General features: G+C 32.2%; 1 protein-coding gene and 1 long non-coding RNA gene across 4 annotated transcripts in view; one reads left to right on the top strand and one right to left on the bottom strand.

Annotated features, from left to right (window-relative positions):
• LOC135143098 (uncharacterized protein) overlaps positions 1–15,863 on the top strand; it is a 342,333-nt gene extending 326,470 nt beyond the window's left edge. For 2 of the 3 annotated variants that reach the window (XM_064074952.1, XM_064074959.1), the window contains exon 12: positions 15,462–15,863. In XM_064074952.1, coding sequence (XP_063931022.1) covers positions 15,462–15,725 — 264 coding nt within the window. In that variant the 3' untranslated portion in view covers positions 15,726–15,863. The remainder of the gene's footprint in view (positions 1–15,461) is intronic. The other variant, XM_064074954.1, reaches the window with a different exon arrangement.
• On the bottom strand, positions 11,877–12,434 carry LOC135143114 (uncharacterized). Its single transcript, XR_010282684.1, has 2 exons — positions 12,240–12,434; positions 11,877–12,191 (listed from the first exon to the last, which is right to left on the bottom strand). It is a non-coding gene; the product is annotated as an uncharacterized LOC135143114 (long non-coding RNA).
• Positions 15,864–16,419: the final 556 nt, after the last annotated feature.

Raw genomic sequence — 16,419 nt, 5'->3', positions numbered from 1 at the left:
TAATAAAAGCATGCAAATAATGTTTAATTATAGCTTAAGCAATTCACTTATAACCAGAGTGGAGACACATTATGATTTAGGAGTCTTCTTTAATTCCAAATTGACATTTGAGAATCATATTAGCAACATGTGTTCAAAAGCCCTAAAGTCACTAGGCTTTATTATTAGATGCAGCAGGAATTTTAAGGACATTGGTTGCATGCGAGTTTTATATTTTGCTTATGTTCGATCGAAGCTGGAGTATGCTAGTATAGTATGGTCACCGTTTACACAATGTCATATCCAGGCAGTGGAAAAAGTTCAGCGTCGTTTTCTAAAATACTTGGCATATAGGGAGGATGGTGTTTACCCAGCCAGAGGATCTCCTCATTCGGCACTTCTTTCAAGATTTGAGTTGGAGGATCTGAATACAAGACGAATAAAGGCTTTGTTAATCTTTCTTAAAAAGTTAATAAATTTTGATATTGACTGTTCTGATCTTCTCAGCAAATTATCGTTCTTCGTTCCTAGATCGTCTGCTCGTTCTCACCCCTGTTTTTATCTGCGAACACCTCGTCTTAATATAGAAAAATACTCTCCTATTTATGAGATGTGTAATCAATATAACCTACTTCAGAATTCCTTTGATATATTTAGATAAAAATAATAATATTTCTCCTCTTTCTGGCTCTCCCATTTCTCTTTCTACCTGTCCCTTTGTTTTTCTGCATACAATAGATAAATTTAATATTATACCTGCGTTTGAATTGCTTAACTATTCTTATCTGAGTAAAGCAGTAATTAATTAGCTGTTGATTATGTTTGCAATTTTATTGTTGGTCTGTAATTGGGTTCACACCTGTTGGCCAACATAACCAATAATAATAATAATAATAATAATAATAATGACTACTTGACTAGCGCTACTGGTTGCTTAGACGTATGCAGATCTTTCTGCGTCAAACATTTTTGTTTAATTTTTATTCAAATTTATTAATCAGTTTTAATCAATTTAGTTTCAATCAGTTGATCAAATTAAAAAAAAGATACTTAAATTTTCAGTGGATTTAAACTTTAAATTTTCACTTTTCACATAGCAGTCCATGGTTACTTTCGCTTCTAGAATGAATAAGTATTTTCACTTCTAGAAGTGAAAATGATGTTTTCGTTAAGGGTAAACGATGGGAAAAAGTCTACTTTCATATATAGGAGTAGAAAAAATTCTTTATAATGCAGATAACGAAAAAAACGTGATTTTATAAAAGTAAAATTGGCAACACTGTACACACCTAATGCGTGAATACCTCCGGCTTACTCTCTGGTTTCCTAGTAACGATGCTGACTGAAATCCACCTTCGCTTTATATCAGGCAAACATTGTTGTCAAATGGAAATTTATCAAATTATTACAAAAACAACAGAGCCATATCTTTGTGCATTCTAACTGAAATGGTAATTAAACATGGTCATGGGCGAGAATAATATTAACTAAAAGTTTTACTACTATTCCGATAATGAATGAGTGGTTTAGTTGTTAAACGTAGCAAAAGAAGCAATTTTAAAATCATTATAACTCACCCAAAATGTGAGAAGGATTTTTTTTTACTATTTTTCCTAGACTCACCAGCTGATTGTTAAGAGCGTAGCGGGGAGTTAATCCGCCATTTTCCAGACACCAGGTATAAAAGGCAATGTCCCGACTGACCTATCAACGCCCAGCTCAAACCGCTAATGCTAGAAAGTTGAAATTTGGAGAGAATGTTCATTTTATACTGGAGGTATCGTTTAAGAAGGGATTTCTCGAAATTCATCCCCTAAGGGGGTTAAAAAGGGGTGATAAAATTTGTATAGGACCAATATGTCTGCTGTAAATTTACATCGTTACGTGAAACCTGGTACATTTTAATTCTCTTCAGTACAAATAAGGAAATACGTATTTAAGCATTTTCGGAGATTCGACCCCTAAGGGGGTGAAAAGTGGTGTCTAAATTTAGGCAGCTAAGTTTGAATAGGAACAATATTTCTATGGTATATTTACATTTTTACGTGAAACTTGGTATTAATGCTCTTCGACACAAATAATGAAACACGTATTTAAACATTTTCCGAGATTCAACCCCTAAGAAGGTAAAAAAGGGAGTAGCTAAGTTTGTATGAGAAAAATATTTTTATGGTGATGTTTACTTAAAATTTGGTACTATTCTTATTTTTCTAACAACTTGGGGTTGTCGCCTGTGCCGGTTCTCAGTATGCAGAGAGCGGGTTCTTTTTATTTTCTCACTTACCTTGGTATAATTTCAACCTTCTTGTCGATATTTTGTGAAATACTTATGTCGGAAAATAGAGCGCCACTCAGTCTTAAAACTGTAAGAGAATTTAGTAGGACTGAGGCCACGTAAACTCAATAACGAATTTTAATGTACCTTACAACGCTTTTATTAGAAACAGAATGAAGGACAGTTAAATGCAAAATCAATGTAGATACAAACTATCATTACGTTTAATTTTGTTTTCATGAATTATGGAAATTAATTATAGATGGTTCAACTAGTAATTAACTCAAAGAACACAGCGGTATTACTAAATGTGCAAATGGTTGTAATATTTAACAATGGCGTAATGGCGATATGAATATTGGCTACAATTTCACAAATTGTGACAACAAGACTTAAAAAATAAATCAATAATGGTGGTTATTCCACGCAACATGGCGAAACAAAATACGAGATGAGATCTTGCAAATTTTGCAAGATCTCATCAGGCTGTTGTTCAAACTGACTTAGACTCCTATAATAAATTGTTGAAAACGCAAAAAGTGCTGATTGGATATAAATATTACAAAATTTGGGATGGTATAGATGTGCGTCGGTGTTACAATTGTTGTGGTTTCCATCACTTTGCCGACAAGTGCAAAGAAAAAATACCCACATGTCCTAGATGTTCTGAAAAACATAAGCTGCAAGACTGTCAATCAGAGATGCTTAATTGTGTTCACTGCAGTCAATTAAAACAAACTAGTTCCAATGTAGACTCAAATCATGCGACTTGGGAAATTAAGAAATGTGTTGTGTATAAAACCCATGTAGACAACTTCAAAAACATTATTTTAAATTCGCAATAGCAATCAACTCGTTGTAATACTAATAATTTACCTTGTGTTAGAAAATGCTCTATTATGATTATTATCAGAATGTACGTAGACTTGGTACCAAAACCAGTCAAATCTTGCTAGCATCTCAATCTATCTTTTATGATATATTAGCCTTGTCTGAAACATGGCTTAATGACAATATGTATAATGAATGGTGAACTTTTTGATCTATCTAATTCTTCTTCCGAAGTGATCGTTCAACTGGGAAAAGAGGTGGTGGTGTTTACTAGCATTAAGATCAAAAATATTAACGGGCATAAAAATTGAACTAGATTTAATTACTGATAATCTCGGTGATATTCCTCATATTGATTTACTTCTTGTTAAGGTATTTTTTGAACATCGAATTATATATATACTCACTGTGTATACACCACCGAATAGTACCTGTGATGATTTTGCTGTGTTCTCTGATATACTCATGTCATTGAATTGCATATATGGGTCTGATCTTATAGTTATTGGTGACTTTAATATCTCGGAATTTCTTAATTGTGAAGAATGTAATACACACTCCGCAAAGTTTGATATTATTAATAACTTGATTAACTATTTTGAATTAAAACAATTTAATTGTATTACAAATTCAATGGGTAGACTTCTCGACTTGGTGTTTAGTAATAAATTTCCTTCAGTTTGCAAAGCTAATGAAATAATCTTACCGGAGGACAAACATCACCCTGCGTTAGAAATTGGAATTAGTTTTGAAAGATCAAAAACTATAAAATCCTGCGCCACAAACCTAAAAGAGTTTAACTTTAAAAATCCAACTTGGTGGGTCTTTATGCTGTTTTATTGAAGGTAGATTGGGACTTTTTACTTACATACGGTTTTGGACAGCAATGACATGGTCAATGTCTTCTACGACCAACTAATGATAATCTTTGCACAACATATTCCCTATAAAAATAACTCTATGGGAGCTAGTTATGTAATTAAAAAAGGAATATTCAACAAAGAATTTTATTTCCTAATAATTACAATTTTAACCCAGACTTAAGACTAAAATATTATAATGAATTTTGTGGTTATATACTAATGATAATAATGGTAAATAAAGATAATTGAGCGTGAGAAACCACAGCTCTAATAAAACAAAGTAAATATGAGTGGACAAACAATATAAGTCCAAATTCCACTCATTAATGTAACTCCTCCCCCGTTAGGTCGGAAAATAAGACACATGTTTTATTTTTTGCGCTGTTTTCCCGTTCAGGTCGTGGAAATTTCTTCAGACATCTGAAATGGTCTCTATAGGTGTAAATAACCCAGCCAAAAATCAGAAGTGCCAGAGTTATCAATGCGCTTGATAGTGGACCGGTGGTGTTGGATGAAGATGGCTCGCTTCGGCTTGTATTTTAAAGATCTTATCGAGGTTGATGTTGTCCAAGTGGATGTGATCACTATGTTCAGGAGGTTAATTTGCACCTCCCAGGGGTATTTCGTGAGGAAGGAATGCCCAATTATGAAGTCATCTTTGTTGCTAAATCTGAAACTATCACCAGATATATCATAATGTTGAGAAATTTCAATCAGACTCGGTTTATCTATAAGCAGGTATCCTGGATGTTCACAAGTCTTCTTTATGCGCAAAGCTTTGGTCGATGGAATGATCAAAGCATAATTGTCGCTCATTTGTGTAACAATTGGATTGCTGAAGTGGACTGAGGTAGCTCGACAGTTCTGAACATTGGTGTTTTGTATGCAGGAGATAACACAGTCGTTTCTTGATTTAGAATAAGTTTGTCGACGCAGATACGGATATCTTCGGTTATGTGACATTCTTGGTCTTCGTATTGATCACGGTGAGATCCGAGAATAAGGAAGGGTTTAGGTGGAATAATTGTAATAATTGTTAGGTTTTTTTTTGTGGTATTGGATATAAATGATAGAATTCAAAATTTTTTGAGTTGAAAATGGGCATTTGTATAGCGAAAAGGATTTTATCATTGCTAAAAGAAACTTTTGAATCTGCTATTCGATAATAGGAAAAAATACTTTTAAACTGGGGAATTTTTGTTTGTTTGTATATAACTTGCCTAAAGTTTTGAGAACCTGATTTAAATCAGTAAGAGAAATAACGGAATAATGTAAGGTATTTAATTTTGCAAACGTTATAACATCCTCTATATTATCAAGAAATCTTATCAAGCTCTGACAGTTCAGATAAATCTGATTTAGAACAGTTTGTGTTTTAATATAATCGTCCAATGTTTTATAAATACTATCTTGGAACAAATTTAGTTTTTTCTCCATCAACTTTTGGTTTTTGTTGAGAGTTGTAATCGTATTATTATAATTTTCAATTAATCGTTGAGTCAAAGAAACTTGCAGCTGAACTTGTTTAGAAGTAGATTGTTGGTTATCTGATAATATTTGAAGAGCTTTGTCGTACCGTTCTGCATCATCAGAATCTAAAGTTCCGAACAAAAATTTATTCGAACATGAGGAACAAGATTATTTATTCTATTTTGTGCTTCTAGGATCAAGTAATGAGAATGTGTTAATGATTCTTTTAATGTTGTTTTATAAAAGGTTAGTGGTCTCTTGGATGATGATGATGAGTTAGTGATTGTATTATTAATAAGGTTAAAATAACTGATGCTATTATCTAAGAGGTTAATTAGTGGTTTAATTTTGATATAATGGATAAAGGTGTGTTTTCATCACTTAATATTTTAATTTCCTTAAATTTAGGTTTAGCTTTATCTCGTTTTTTTTTTTGTTTTCACAAAACCGGAAGTATCTGGTTTTATCTTTTCTTTGGGCGTTTAGTTTGTTAATAACGTACCTATTCTTTTTGTTCTAAAAATGTTTGCTGTATATCGGCATATAATGATTTTACATTTTCTTTATGGTTTTGAATATAGTTGGAGATTATTTTATTATCGGTCAAATCAAAGGGATCGCTAGAATTGATGTGACCTTTTATAATTTCAAAAGGTGTAGGTATACCCAGTAACAGAATGAACTTTATTGTAACCGATTATGCTATAGTTGATTAAGGTATCGGCATTTTCTTTGGGTTTTGACAGTTTAAGGCACCTAATCTCTTCAGCTAAAGTAGAATGGAAACGTTCTACAGGTGAATTACTGTTAGAATTTTTTGGTGTGGTATAATGTAGTTCAATCTTATGAAGCTTACAAAAAGCACTTAACACGTTATTTTTGAATTCGCCACCACAGTCTGTCGTAATTTTTAAAGGCAAACCGTGATGTGAAATGAAAATAAGTAAACCATCGATTATATTTGTTGGATTTAAAGACTTGATGGGATATGCTTGACCGTATCGAGAAAAAGAGTCCAAAATTGTCAAATAGGTGTGATTTAAAATTTTGAATGTATCTATATGTACATGTTCAAATGGTTTTGAAGCGGTAGGGGTCAGATTAAATTTTAACACTGGTGGATCTCTATCGTATTTGGCAACCTGACAAATTTTGCAATCATTCACATAATTAGTTACATATATCCTTAATCATGTCGGTCCAATAATAGTTCTTACTTAAAGAAGCCTTCATTTCGTTTATACCTTTATGACATGTTTTGCCTTCGTGAAAATATTGTAGTTTTAAATGTTGTTCTTCTGGGTCTAAAACGTCTTGTAAAATCAAATTTGTTTTTATAAACTGAAAGGATGAATTTTTAAAAAAACTTTGAACCATGTTTATGAAAGTAGTAGCGATATTTGTATTTTTAAAATATAAACAATAAGTTTGTTTTGGATCGATGTACTGTTTAATCACGGAAATTAGACTATTTTCAAAATTTGAGACGGGAATAGAAATGATTAGTCTGATCTTATCAAAAATTTTAAAGGTATTTACTTTGGGTTGCAAACTATCTTTATTACACTGAATAATAATCTGGTTTTTATACTGATTGAGCTGTTTTTCAGTAACAGGTAAACACAGTGCCTTCTTGAAGAATAAGTTCAAGAAAAGGTTTAATCCATAAATTAATTTGAGCTATCTTCGTCTTATTGACACACCTATATCGCTTTAAATGGTTTCAATGCAAACTCACGCTGAAAAATAACAGGATAACGTCCCTTCGACCACCATAAAACATATAGTATTATTACACTTAAGTAACGAACGAAAATATTGGGAATGAACGGTATTTCCAAAAGTAATTAAGGCCCGAATTTACCTGGAGGAATGGCTTAACACCCAGTGGTTTCTCCAAACTACCATAACATCCAAACCTTTCTTAGTTATTTGAAGCTCAGGACAATATTTGCAACACGATTCATGAAATTTCGTCTTTCTAGATAAATGCCGATAGAATGACAATTATTTTTTTGAAATTATCACAAAAATTAATAAAAATCCAAAATATGCACCCGTTACGTGAAATATGCAGCAGAATATATGCAAATATGCAATTTTTTTATTGCTATATTCATTTCTAATTAGCATGATTCGTGCACATATTAAATATCAAGACTTATATGCAAAAAATAACGGATATGCAAATTTCATAAAATCTGCTCTCTAATAATGTGTTTATTTCCAACGGGTAGAAACACCCAGGTACAGGAAACATTTAAATAAAAAACAATAAATAAACCTATTCCCTAAGCATTAGTACAGCAAAAAAGAAGAAATCAAAGAAAATGATTTAAAAATAAACAAACATTATATAACTCCATTTCTTAACTGCTTAATTTTCTAACCTATCTAGCAATATTCTACATATATGGTTTAGATAATCAAAATTTACATTGCATGCTTTACTGATTAAATTAAAGTGATTGCACATTAAGATTAACGGCGATTTGCTTAAAGTATTTGTTCTGCAGTAAGGCGTTAACGCATGCCTAGAGTTTATGCGTGGTATTAAGAAACAAATTTTGTTTAGCAAATATGGACAGTCAATACGGTTATTAAGTACATTATAGAAAAATTTTATTATCAATATTACGCGCCTTATTAGTATTTAACAAATTACAATTGAATCTACGTAATAAAGTAGGATGATCACAACCTCTAGGTGGATAAGTATTCTCGATTAAATAACAGACGAACTTTAAAAATTTCCTCTTAACAGCTTCAATTTGTTGTATGTGAACACCATAAATAGGAAACTAGATTAATGCACCATATTCTAGTCGAGACCTAATAAGTGAATTAAATAACAGAATCAGTGAACTTGCGTTCGTAAAATCACGACAGTTTCGGAAAATAAAACCATACATTTTATGACATTTTGAAATACAGTTCGATATATGATATGTAAAATAAAACTTATTGTCCAAAATTACACCAAAGTCTTTAAAGCGATCTAATCGAATTAAGTGTTTGCCTTCTATACTATAATTGTAAATAATGTTAATTTCTTTTCTGGAGTAAGTAACAATGTAACATTTTTCTTTATTTAGACACGGCCGGTTGTTGTAACTCCAGTTGGAGAGAATATTTACATCATTTTGCAGTTTTACGCAATCACTTAGCGATTTTACTTCGAGGAAAAGTTTCAAATCGTCTGCAAATAGATACGAAATTATTGTATTTAACACTCAAATTTCTTCCAATAAGGTACGATTCCATTAAAGGTAGTACGGGTTTAGTAAAGCCAAAGCATTCAAGTTTTTTTAATAAGATATAGTGATTAATCTGATCAAAGGCTTTACTAAAATCGGTATAGACGACATCAGTTTGATTTTTATTGTCAATTGCCTCGGATGCATATTGGCTAAAAGAAGCCAAGTTGGTGACCGTAGATCTTTTTTCGACAAAGCCATGCTGAAGAGGAGTTATGTAACATTTTATGCCTGAATAAATTCTTTTGTATAAAACGGACTCAAAAACTTTGGCAAAGTTGCACAATAAGCACTAAGCAGATAGGTCTATAATTTTCTATACATGTTATATCTCCCTTCTTAAAAATTGGTGTAATTGATGCCACATTTCCAGACATTAGAAAAAGCAGATGAAGTCAATATTAGATTGAAGATATAAAATAGAGGTTTGGCGAAAACCGTAGGCACAATCTTTTAGCAGGAAACTTGGTGTATCATATCAGTACCGGACGTGAAAGAATCTTTAAAAGTTTTTAAAACATGGAGAATTTCGTATTCAGATATATGTGAGACTGCTACAATTAAATTCGAAATTTCTTGACCGGCGAATTGAAATGGACTATTGGGATTTGATGCGATGTATACGCTGCTGAAGAAGGTGCTAAAGCCATTGACGATATCAACTGGTGAGGTCAATTCGGAGTTTTTGCACTTCATAGAACTTGTGATCCTCGAGCGGCCTCTCTTATTTTGTATATAGGACCAAAACTTTTTCGGATCGTTAGAAATTTTGACTTAAAGATGACTTTATTGGGAATGAATTTATCCTGAATCAGCGTGGTATTGAATCGTTTACGTTAAATCAACTTACCATGAACGAGGAGAAAAATCAAAACATAATATTTTCTTTAGCAACAGAGCATACTTCCTCTGATCATCCAAATTGTGTTACGCTACTTGGTTTTGTTTTGGACGGGAAACGTACTTGGCATAGTCACATCGACCATTTAGCGGCTAAACTTAATCCTGTACTTTTTCAGTTGAAGAAACTCGTCATGTTTTGTTCCAATTCCTTTGCAGAAACATTTTATCATTCTAATTTCCATTCGCTTCTCTCTTATAGGACAATCTTATGGGGAAATTCTGGTTATGCCATAAGGATCTTTAGAGCTCAAAAAAGAGCAGTTCGCATATTGGCGATAGAGACTTCGCAAATGGCCTCATGTAGGCCGCTTTTCAAAAAATTCAAACTGCCCTGCATATACTTATTAAAATTTAACTTAAATTTTATTACATGCGCATCTACATTCCCATGAATTTCCAAATTTGCTCATCTCATGATGTCTGCTCCACCAGAAACGCAAATAAATTATTAGTTCCATATTGTAGGTTAACAAAGACACAGAGTTCTGTAAAACTGATGGCAATAAAATTATATAATATTCTACCTGACAAAATTAAAATATTACCTATCAGAAATTTTAAACTAGAATTAAAACGCTATCTACAACTTCATTGCTTTTATAGCATTGAGGAATTAATAAAATCTTTTAAATTATAAAATCGCTGTCATGTATGATTTCCTACATTCTGACGTGTCCATATTCAGTTGATTCTGGACTAGTAGTAAATAAAAAAATCGAAGCTTATCAGGCTGATCGCTTGCCAGAATGTGAAAGTTCGAGGAATGCATAAATGTCAGTTCCATGAACATTAATAAGAATAGTGAAGTTCTTGTCGTCTGTGAACCAGTCACGAAGATATTTCATGACGAATTATTATTAGGAACCACCACGGACCCGGAAATGACCGGCATTCAGGCAAGATTTCTATCATTGCGGGTACTAAGACTAATAATAAGTAATGATATGCATTGATTAGATTAATGAAAAAACTTTCGAAATCCTAACAATACAGCATACAAATTCGTCTGCTATTTTCTAATCCTACCCCATCCCCAAGAACCTAGTGTAACTACAGATCATTCATCCGCGTAGGGTATAAAATAGGTGCTAACCTATTCTGACTGACATGATCAAACTGTTCGAGAAACTTACGAACAATATGACATGTTCCTAACAAAACAGCGTTTTGCATTTTGACAATTATTGATTGTAAAAAATTGAAATACTCAATTAAACTATTTAGTATAACACCTACATTGAAGTTAACTAAAGGCAGAATTGAAATTTTCTCAAGATTTAGCATTGCCTTCATTTCTATGGGTAATTGTCGATATTTTGAAATTTTGGTGGGGTATGTTTGTATTATGTTGTGCATGTTAGGAACAGCAATATCAATGAGAATGGCTTCAGGGGTGTGTTTCCTTTTTAGAAGTATATCTGATCTATTCGGTGTTTTCAGTAAATGGAGATGGAATGTGTCATAGGGTGTTGTATCTTGGATTAAGTTTAGATTTGTTGCTAAGACTTTGTGAACGATTTTGGTTGCGTTGTCGTGTCTAGCTTTGTAATCAGTTTGTGATAACCAACCGCTCCCCATGTAGTACAGAAAGGGTCATAATTGGCTCTTGCCGGCGTTTCTTTACCATCCCCAGTAACATTTTATATGTAATAAATATTGAAGTTCTAACATTTAAATAATATGGGTAACGACAGATTTTTTTTTAGAAAATCAATATTGGTTTTAAATATTGAATATATATTTATTTTCAATGTTTAATACTTATTTAGTTCAGAACATTTAATAAATGTTCTTCATATGAAAGGGGGTATGGATATAAAAAAAAAACTTGTATGGAATACAATATAAAATTTATTAAACACAAAAATACATTGTCACTGGAAATAACAGTGTATTTGAAACGTTGCGGCAATATTTATACATTTAAAAATTATTTGTCCTAGGTTGAAAATTTGTACCAGGTGATTTTTTTTTTAATTTCTGCTGTAGTTACTCATGACACTTATGTCAGCAGTGAAACTGAAACTGCTGACATAAGCTTCATGGGCAACCAGAGCATAAATTTAAAAAAATCACCTAATGTGAAACACAATATAAATTTTTTAAACATAAAAATACACTGTCAACTTACAATGAAATAAAAATACATTGTCAATGGAATTAACAATGTTCTGCTACATTTCAATTGTTATACAGAAATATTTATTTAATAATTATTTGCTCTATAACCAATTCATTGAAAAGCGATATAATTAATTAAAATTAAAAAAATCATACCTCATGTTTTTTCGATGAGAATTCATTCTTGCTTTTGTCTGCGCTTAATGCGGTCCTAAAATTTTTTAAATTTCAGTAGTTGTGGCATTTTTGTGACGTTTCCGTGTGGTACCTACAATTAAATTAACTTACAAAGTTCGTAATTTTTAAGAAATCACATAACTTTACATACTGTAGCCTTGTTAATTGTGAGTTCACTAAAAGAGAGCTTATTTTTTTCCTTGCCCTGAAAACTTGAAAACAATTTGGTTCATTATTAATAATTTCTTCAAAATTGCATACATGTTTTTTTACGTCTTCTCTTCCTGACAAATAAACATTATTATCAGTCTGAAACTAGTTTATAAATACTAGGAGTTAATAATAATAATAATAAATGCTTACCAATTCATCCAATTTCTACGTATCTCCCGCAATTTCTAACTCAATTTCGTCTTTTTTTTTGGTTGCTCCCGGACATTCATCATTTTGTCTCTACATTCATAATATGCTTATATTCAGAAATATTAAACCTCTTAAATATACTACGTGTTGAGAAATTGCATTTTCTGCATTGCATGTAGAAGTGAGGTTATGTAGGTTTAGTACTGTTTTCTTGACAAAACGGTACTACTACTACACTATTCTGAATTTATTGCAGTACCGATAATCACAATTCACAATAGGACAAACACCGTGAACTTACACAAAATACTTTTTCAACCAGCAACAATAACAGAAAATACGTATATGTTGCACATTGCACAAACGCGTTCCAGCAGAGCAAGCATATCTGTAGGTGAAACGGAAATTTAAGTACGTTTTATAAAAATGATGAATAAACTTGTTATTTTTTGTTCGCAAAAATAAAAAAATATAACTTTTTAATGAGCAATTAATAGTGTGCAAAGCGAGATTTCGAATAGTGTCAATTTCACAATAGCTGGTATTTTTTCAAATCAATTTTTAATATTGCTCCAATAAAAACCCTATGAAATAAATTACCTACAAGTTGTCCCAACATGGTACTTTTTTTTTTCATTTTTGTTGTTCGGTATCTTGATAAAAAGACATTTCATAAATATGTAATATATGTTGAAATTCATACATAAATTTATAAATATAAAATTAATATTATATAAATATTTGTAATATCTAGTCAACATTTAATATTATATCAATCTTGTATAAATATTAGAAAAATATTGCTTGCTACTGGGGATTGGTTAAATGAGAAATGCTCTCACCTGTCATCTTACCTCCATAATTTCCACATGTTTTAAAATAAAGTTAGGTTTTCTGTTAATGAATACATTAATTATTTGCTTTTTGGAACATTTTCTACAAAAGTTCAACCGGCATATCTCTAACAATTGCAGGTAATCACAAAAAATTCAAATGTCCGGGTTTCTTTTTGTCCAGCACTGTATATTATGTTAAATTTTACTATCAGGACCATGGAGGAAAGAATATAATCATTCGTCCATGCTCAGGACGACCGCATGTGCAGTATAATTTATTTCAGAGAAATTAAATGACAATAGACCTTTTGCATGACTAAGATGGCCGCCGATTCAGTGGTACTATTTGTCCGCACTCAAATTTAGGTTGGCAACAATGAATCATTTGGGATAATTTTCCCACATTTTAAGTTTGGTACCATGAAATCCACCAATCAAATGTGGTTCTTAATTTAGACGATTCATTGTTGCCAACTTAAATTTAAGTGTTGACAAATATTACCGTGTTTTTCACTTCATTAGTACTAATGTTGGGCATAATCGACATATTTCACTAATCGAATTAATTGAAATAATCGTTTAAAATAATCGAATAATCACTCGAAAATTCTATTATTGTCCAGTGCGCATGCGTGGCTTGACGAAATCTGAATCGAACATTCAATTACGATTTATTTATTGATTGAAAATAGTTTCATTGTCAGTGGTCCGTATTCTTTTCCCTTAATTAATATTTAGAGACGTTCGTCATTTTTTTTTTTTTCTCTGATATATGCTTTTATCGTAGTCTTTTCTCACTCACTGTAATCAAAATTTTAGAAACCGAAAGGGAAATCATACGGCCCAATATGTTTGTAAATTATTATATTATGTAAATAGTTAGTTATATTCAGTCATACTTGTAACACACTACCACCAACCTAACAAATGAAATTTACTCATGATTTCGATTATTTTCTACAGTTAGGGCCGGTTTATCAATGCGCAGTTAAGTTAAAGTAACTGGCAGTTAAAGCTTGTCTGTGAGTTAACCTGTTTATCATTACCTGCTAGCTCAAAACTGGTGGTCAAAGTGCCTGATAAATTAACTGACAGTTCAAACTGTCAGTTAAAGCGTTATCCACCAGTTAGTGGCAACATAACGTAACAAATCCAAATAAATCTGTTATGAATTTAACAATATTTTGATGAGGACTTATGTTGTGGAACAAATTGACAAAGAAAAGATGAGAAAAACACTTATTATTAGCTGATTATTTTCCAGGTCTAATGTAGGTACCAAAAATTAAAAACCTATCTAATAATACCGCGAGATCGAAAAAGAAATTAATCGAAGTAGGCCATGCACGACAAGCCGTTTGTCGTAATCACGGTGGTAGGGTAATTTAATTTTTTTTATTAAATGTCAAATTGACAGTTTAAAATTAGAATTATGACGCCTACTTTTAAAACACATAAGAATGAATTAAAATCACCGTTTTCCAATTTTGTCTAAAATTTATCCCATTTCTGAAGATTCTAATAACAAAAAAGCTTTAATTTCGTTTGATAACAGTGCAAATTACTTTTGTCAACGTGACGATTAATAAAAAAATATTTTAAACTAAGACAAACGCCTTTTCGTGCATGGCCAACTTTGACAAATTTCTTTTTCGATCTCTCTGTATTTATTTATAGGTGTACCTACTTGTTTCATTTTTAATTTCCAATACTTTTTTTCTAATGCTAAATTTTGCTTTTTCATGATTGATCACGTGAAACGCTATATACAATCGTTGAATACCGAATGCGGATCGAATCTGATTGAACTTTCAAGGTCGGGGTAGTTTTGAACTGACCAATCGCAACTCATTTCCAGTGGGGTGAGCGTTACCAACTTAAGAGAGTAACAGCTAAACTTCGAGCTACGAAACTGGAAGAAACATCGTGCATTGATAAACACTTTACCTCCGTTAACTGCTAGTTACCCTTATCTGACAGTTACTTAACAGACACTTTTAACTGAGCATTGATAAACCGGCCCTTAGTTGCCTGAATCCGAATGAATTATTTCGAAATCTCGAATCGTAATCGGTTCGTGTACTCGTGCGCAATCGAAACGAAAAACGAAACGAATAAACGAATGATTTCTAAACGATAATCGAATGATCGATTATTCGGGTATAATCGAGATATCTCGATTATATCATTCGTAATCGCCCAACACTAATTAGTACCACTGAATCGGCAGCCATCTTAGTCATGCAAAAGCTCTATTATCAGATTATCACTTAGGACCACTGGGAAGATATAGCATGTTTTTATTAATATACGTATTGTCTGATCAGTATATGTATATTTCACATTTTAAAAACAAAAAAAGGTTTATAGTTTTTATTTGTTCTAGGTGTGTCAGTGGCTAACAACTCTTGGATTAGAAAATCATGTATCAAAATTCATAGAATTACAAGTAAATGGGTATGCGCTGCTACTGTTAACATCAGCAGACTTTAAAATTTTGGAAATAACAAGTGATGATAAAAGTTATTTAAAACGAAAAATTAAAGAACTTAAAGTACGATCTGAAAAAGAACGCAAGCAGCTTGAAAGAAGCCGTAAAGAAAAAGAAAAACTTCTTCGAAAAGCTGAGAAGGCCAGCAAAAAAAAGTAATAGAAGATGTACCAAGTTCAGGAAAGCACCGGCCTAGTGAAATATACTTGCGTCAACAATTTAGAATTGTTTTTCCAACGTTAGACCAATTGTTTATGATTATATAACTAATAATAAACGTAGTAATTGACATTAAAATTACAATTTTTTCAGTGTATATGCAAATAAAATTTATTATTATTTGAATATGTGAACAGGTACGGTGCAACTCGTCAGTTTGAAGCTGGTACGGGATCAGCTAACAACTATCTACAAGTGGATAATGGGATGGGCTTTTTACGATTTAATTAACTAGTTACAGCGCCACCATCTGTCAAATATTTCTCACAACACCTTCACTGCATAGCACCCGACGTTCCTGCAGACAAACAAGGGGATATACTACACAAGAACTTTGGATCTCGTTACCAAGTCCCGTCTCGGAAGCGAGCAATGCCGGAACTGAAAATAACTGGACTACGTAATTTAAGAAAAAGCGGACAATTTAATCAGCAAAATTTAGAGATATTACGTGAGAAACAAGATGTTTATAAATTGCAGGTTAATCTGAACTACGGTTGTGAACTAAGTTGATACACTAGCATACATCCATCTATCCCTGGTCAGTGGTGCTAATTGCCGATCGCGTTACCTCGTTTTAGAGGACTAAGGTAAGCAATGACCAACCCCATTAACCTCTAAAAAGATATGGCCG

This window comes from Zophobas morio, unplaced genomic scaffold (assembly GCF_036711695.1).
Source record: "Zophobas morio isolate AGI-343-1 ecotype UQ-CSIRO unplaced genomic scaffold, CSIRO_AGI_Zmor_V1 ptg000058l, whole genome shotgun sequence".
Classification (NCBI taxonomy): Eukaryota; Metazoa; Arthropoda; class Insecta; order Coleoptera; family Tenebrionidae; genus Zophobas; species Zophobas morio.
Note: the sequence above shows the minus strand (reverse complement) of the source record. Positions and strands in the feature narration are given on the sequence as shown.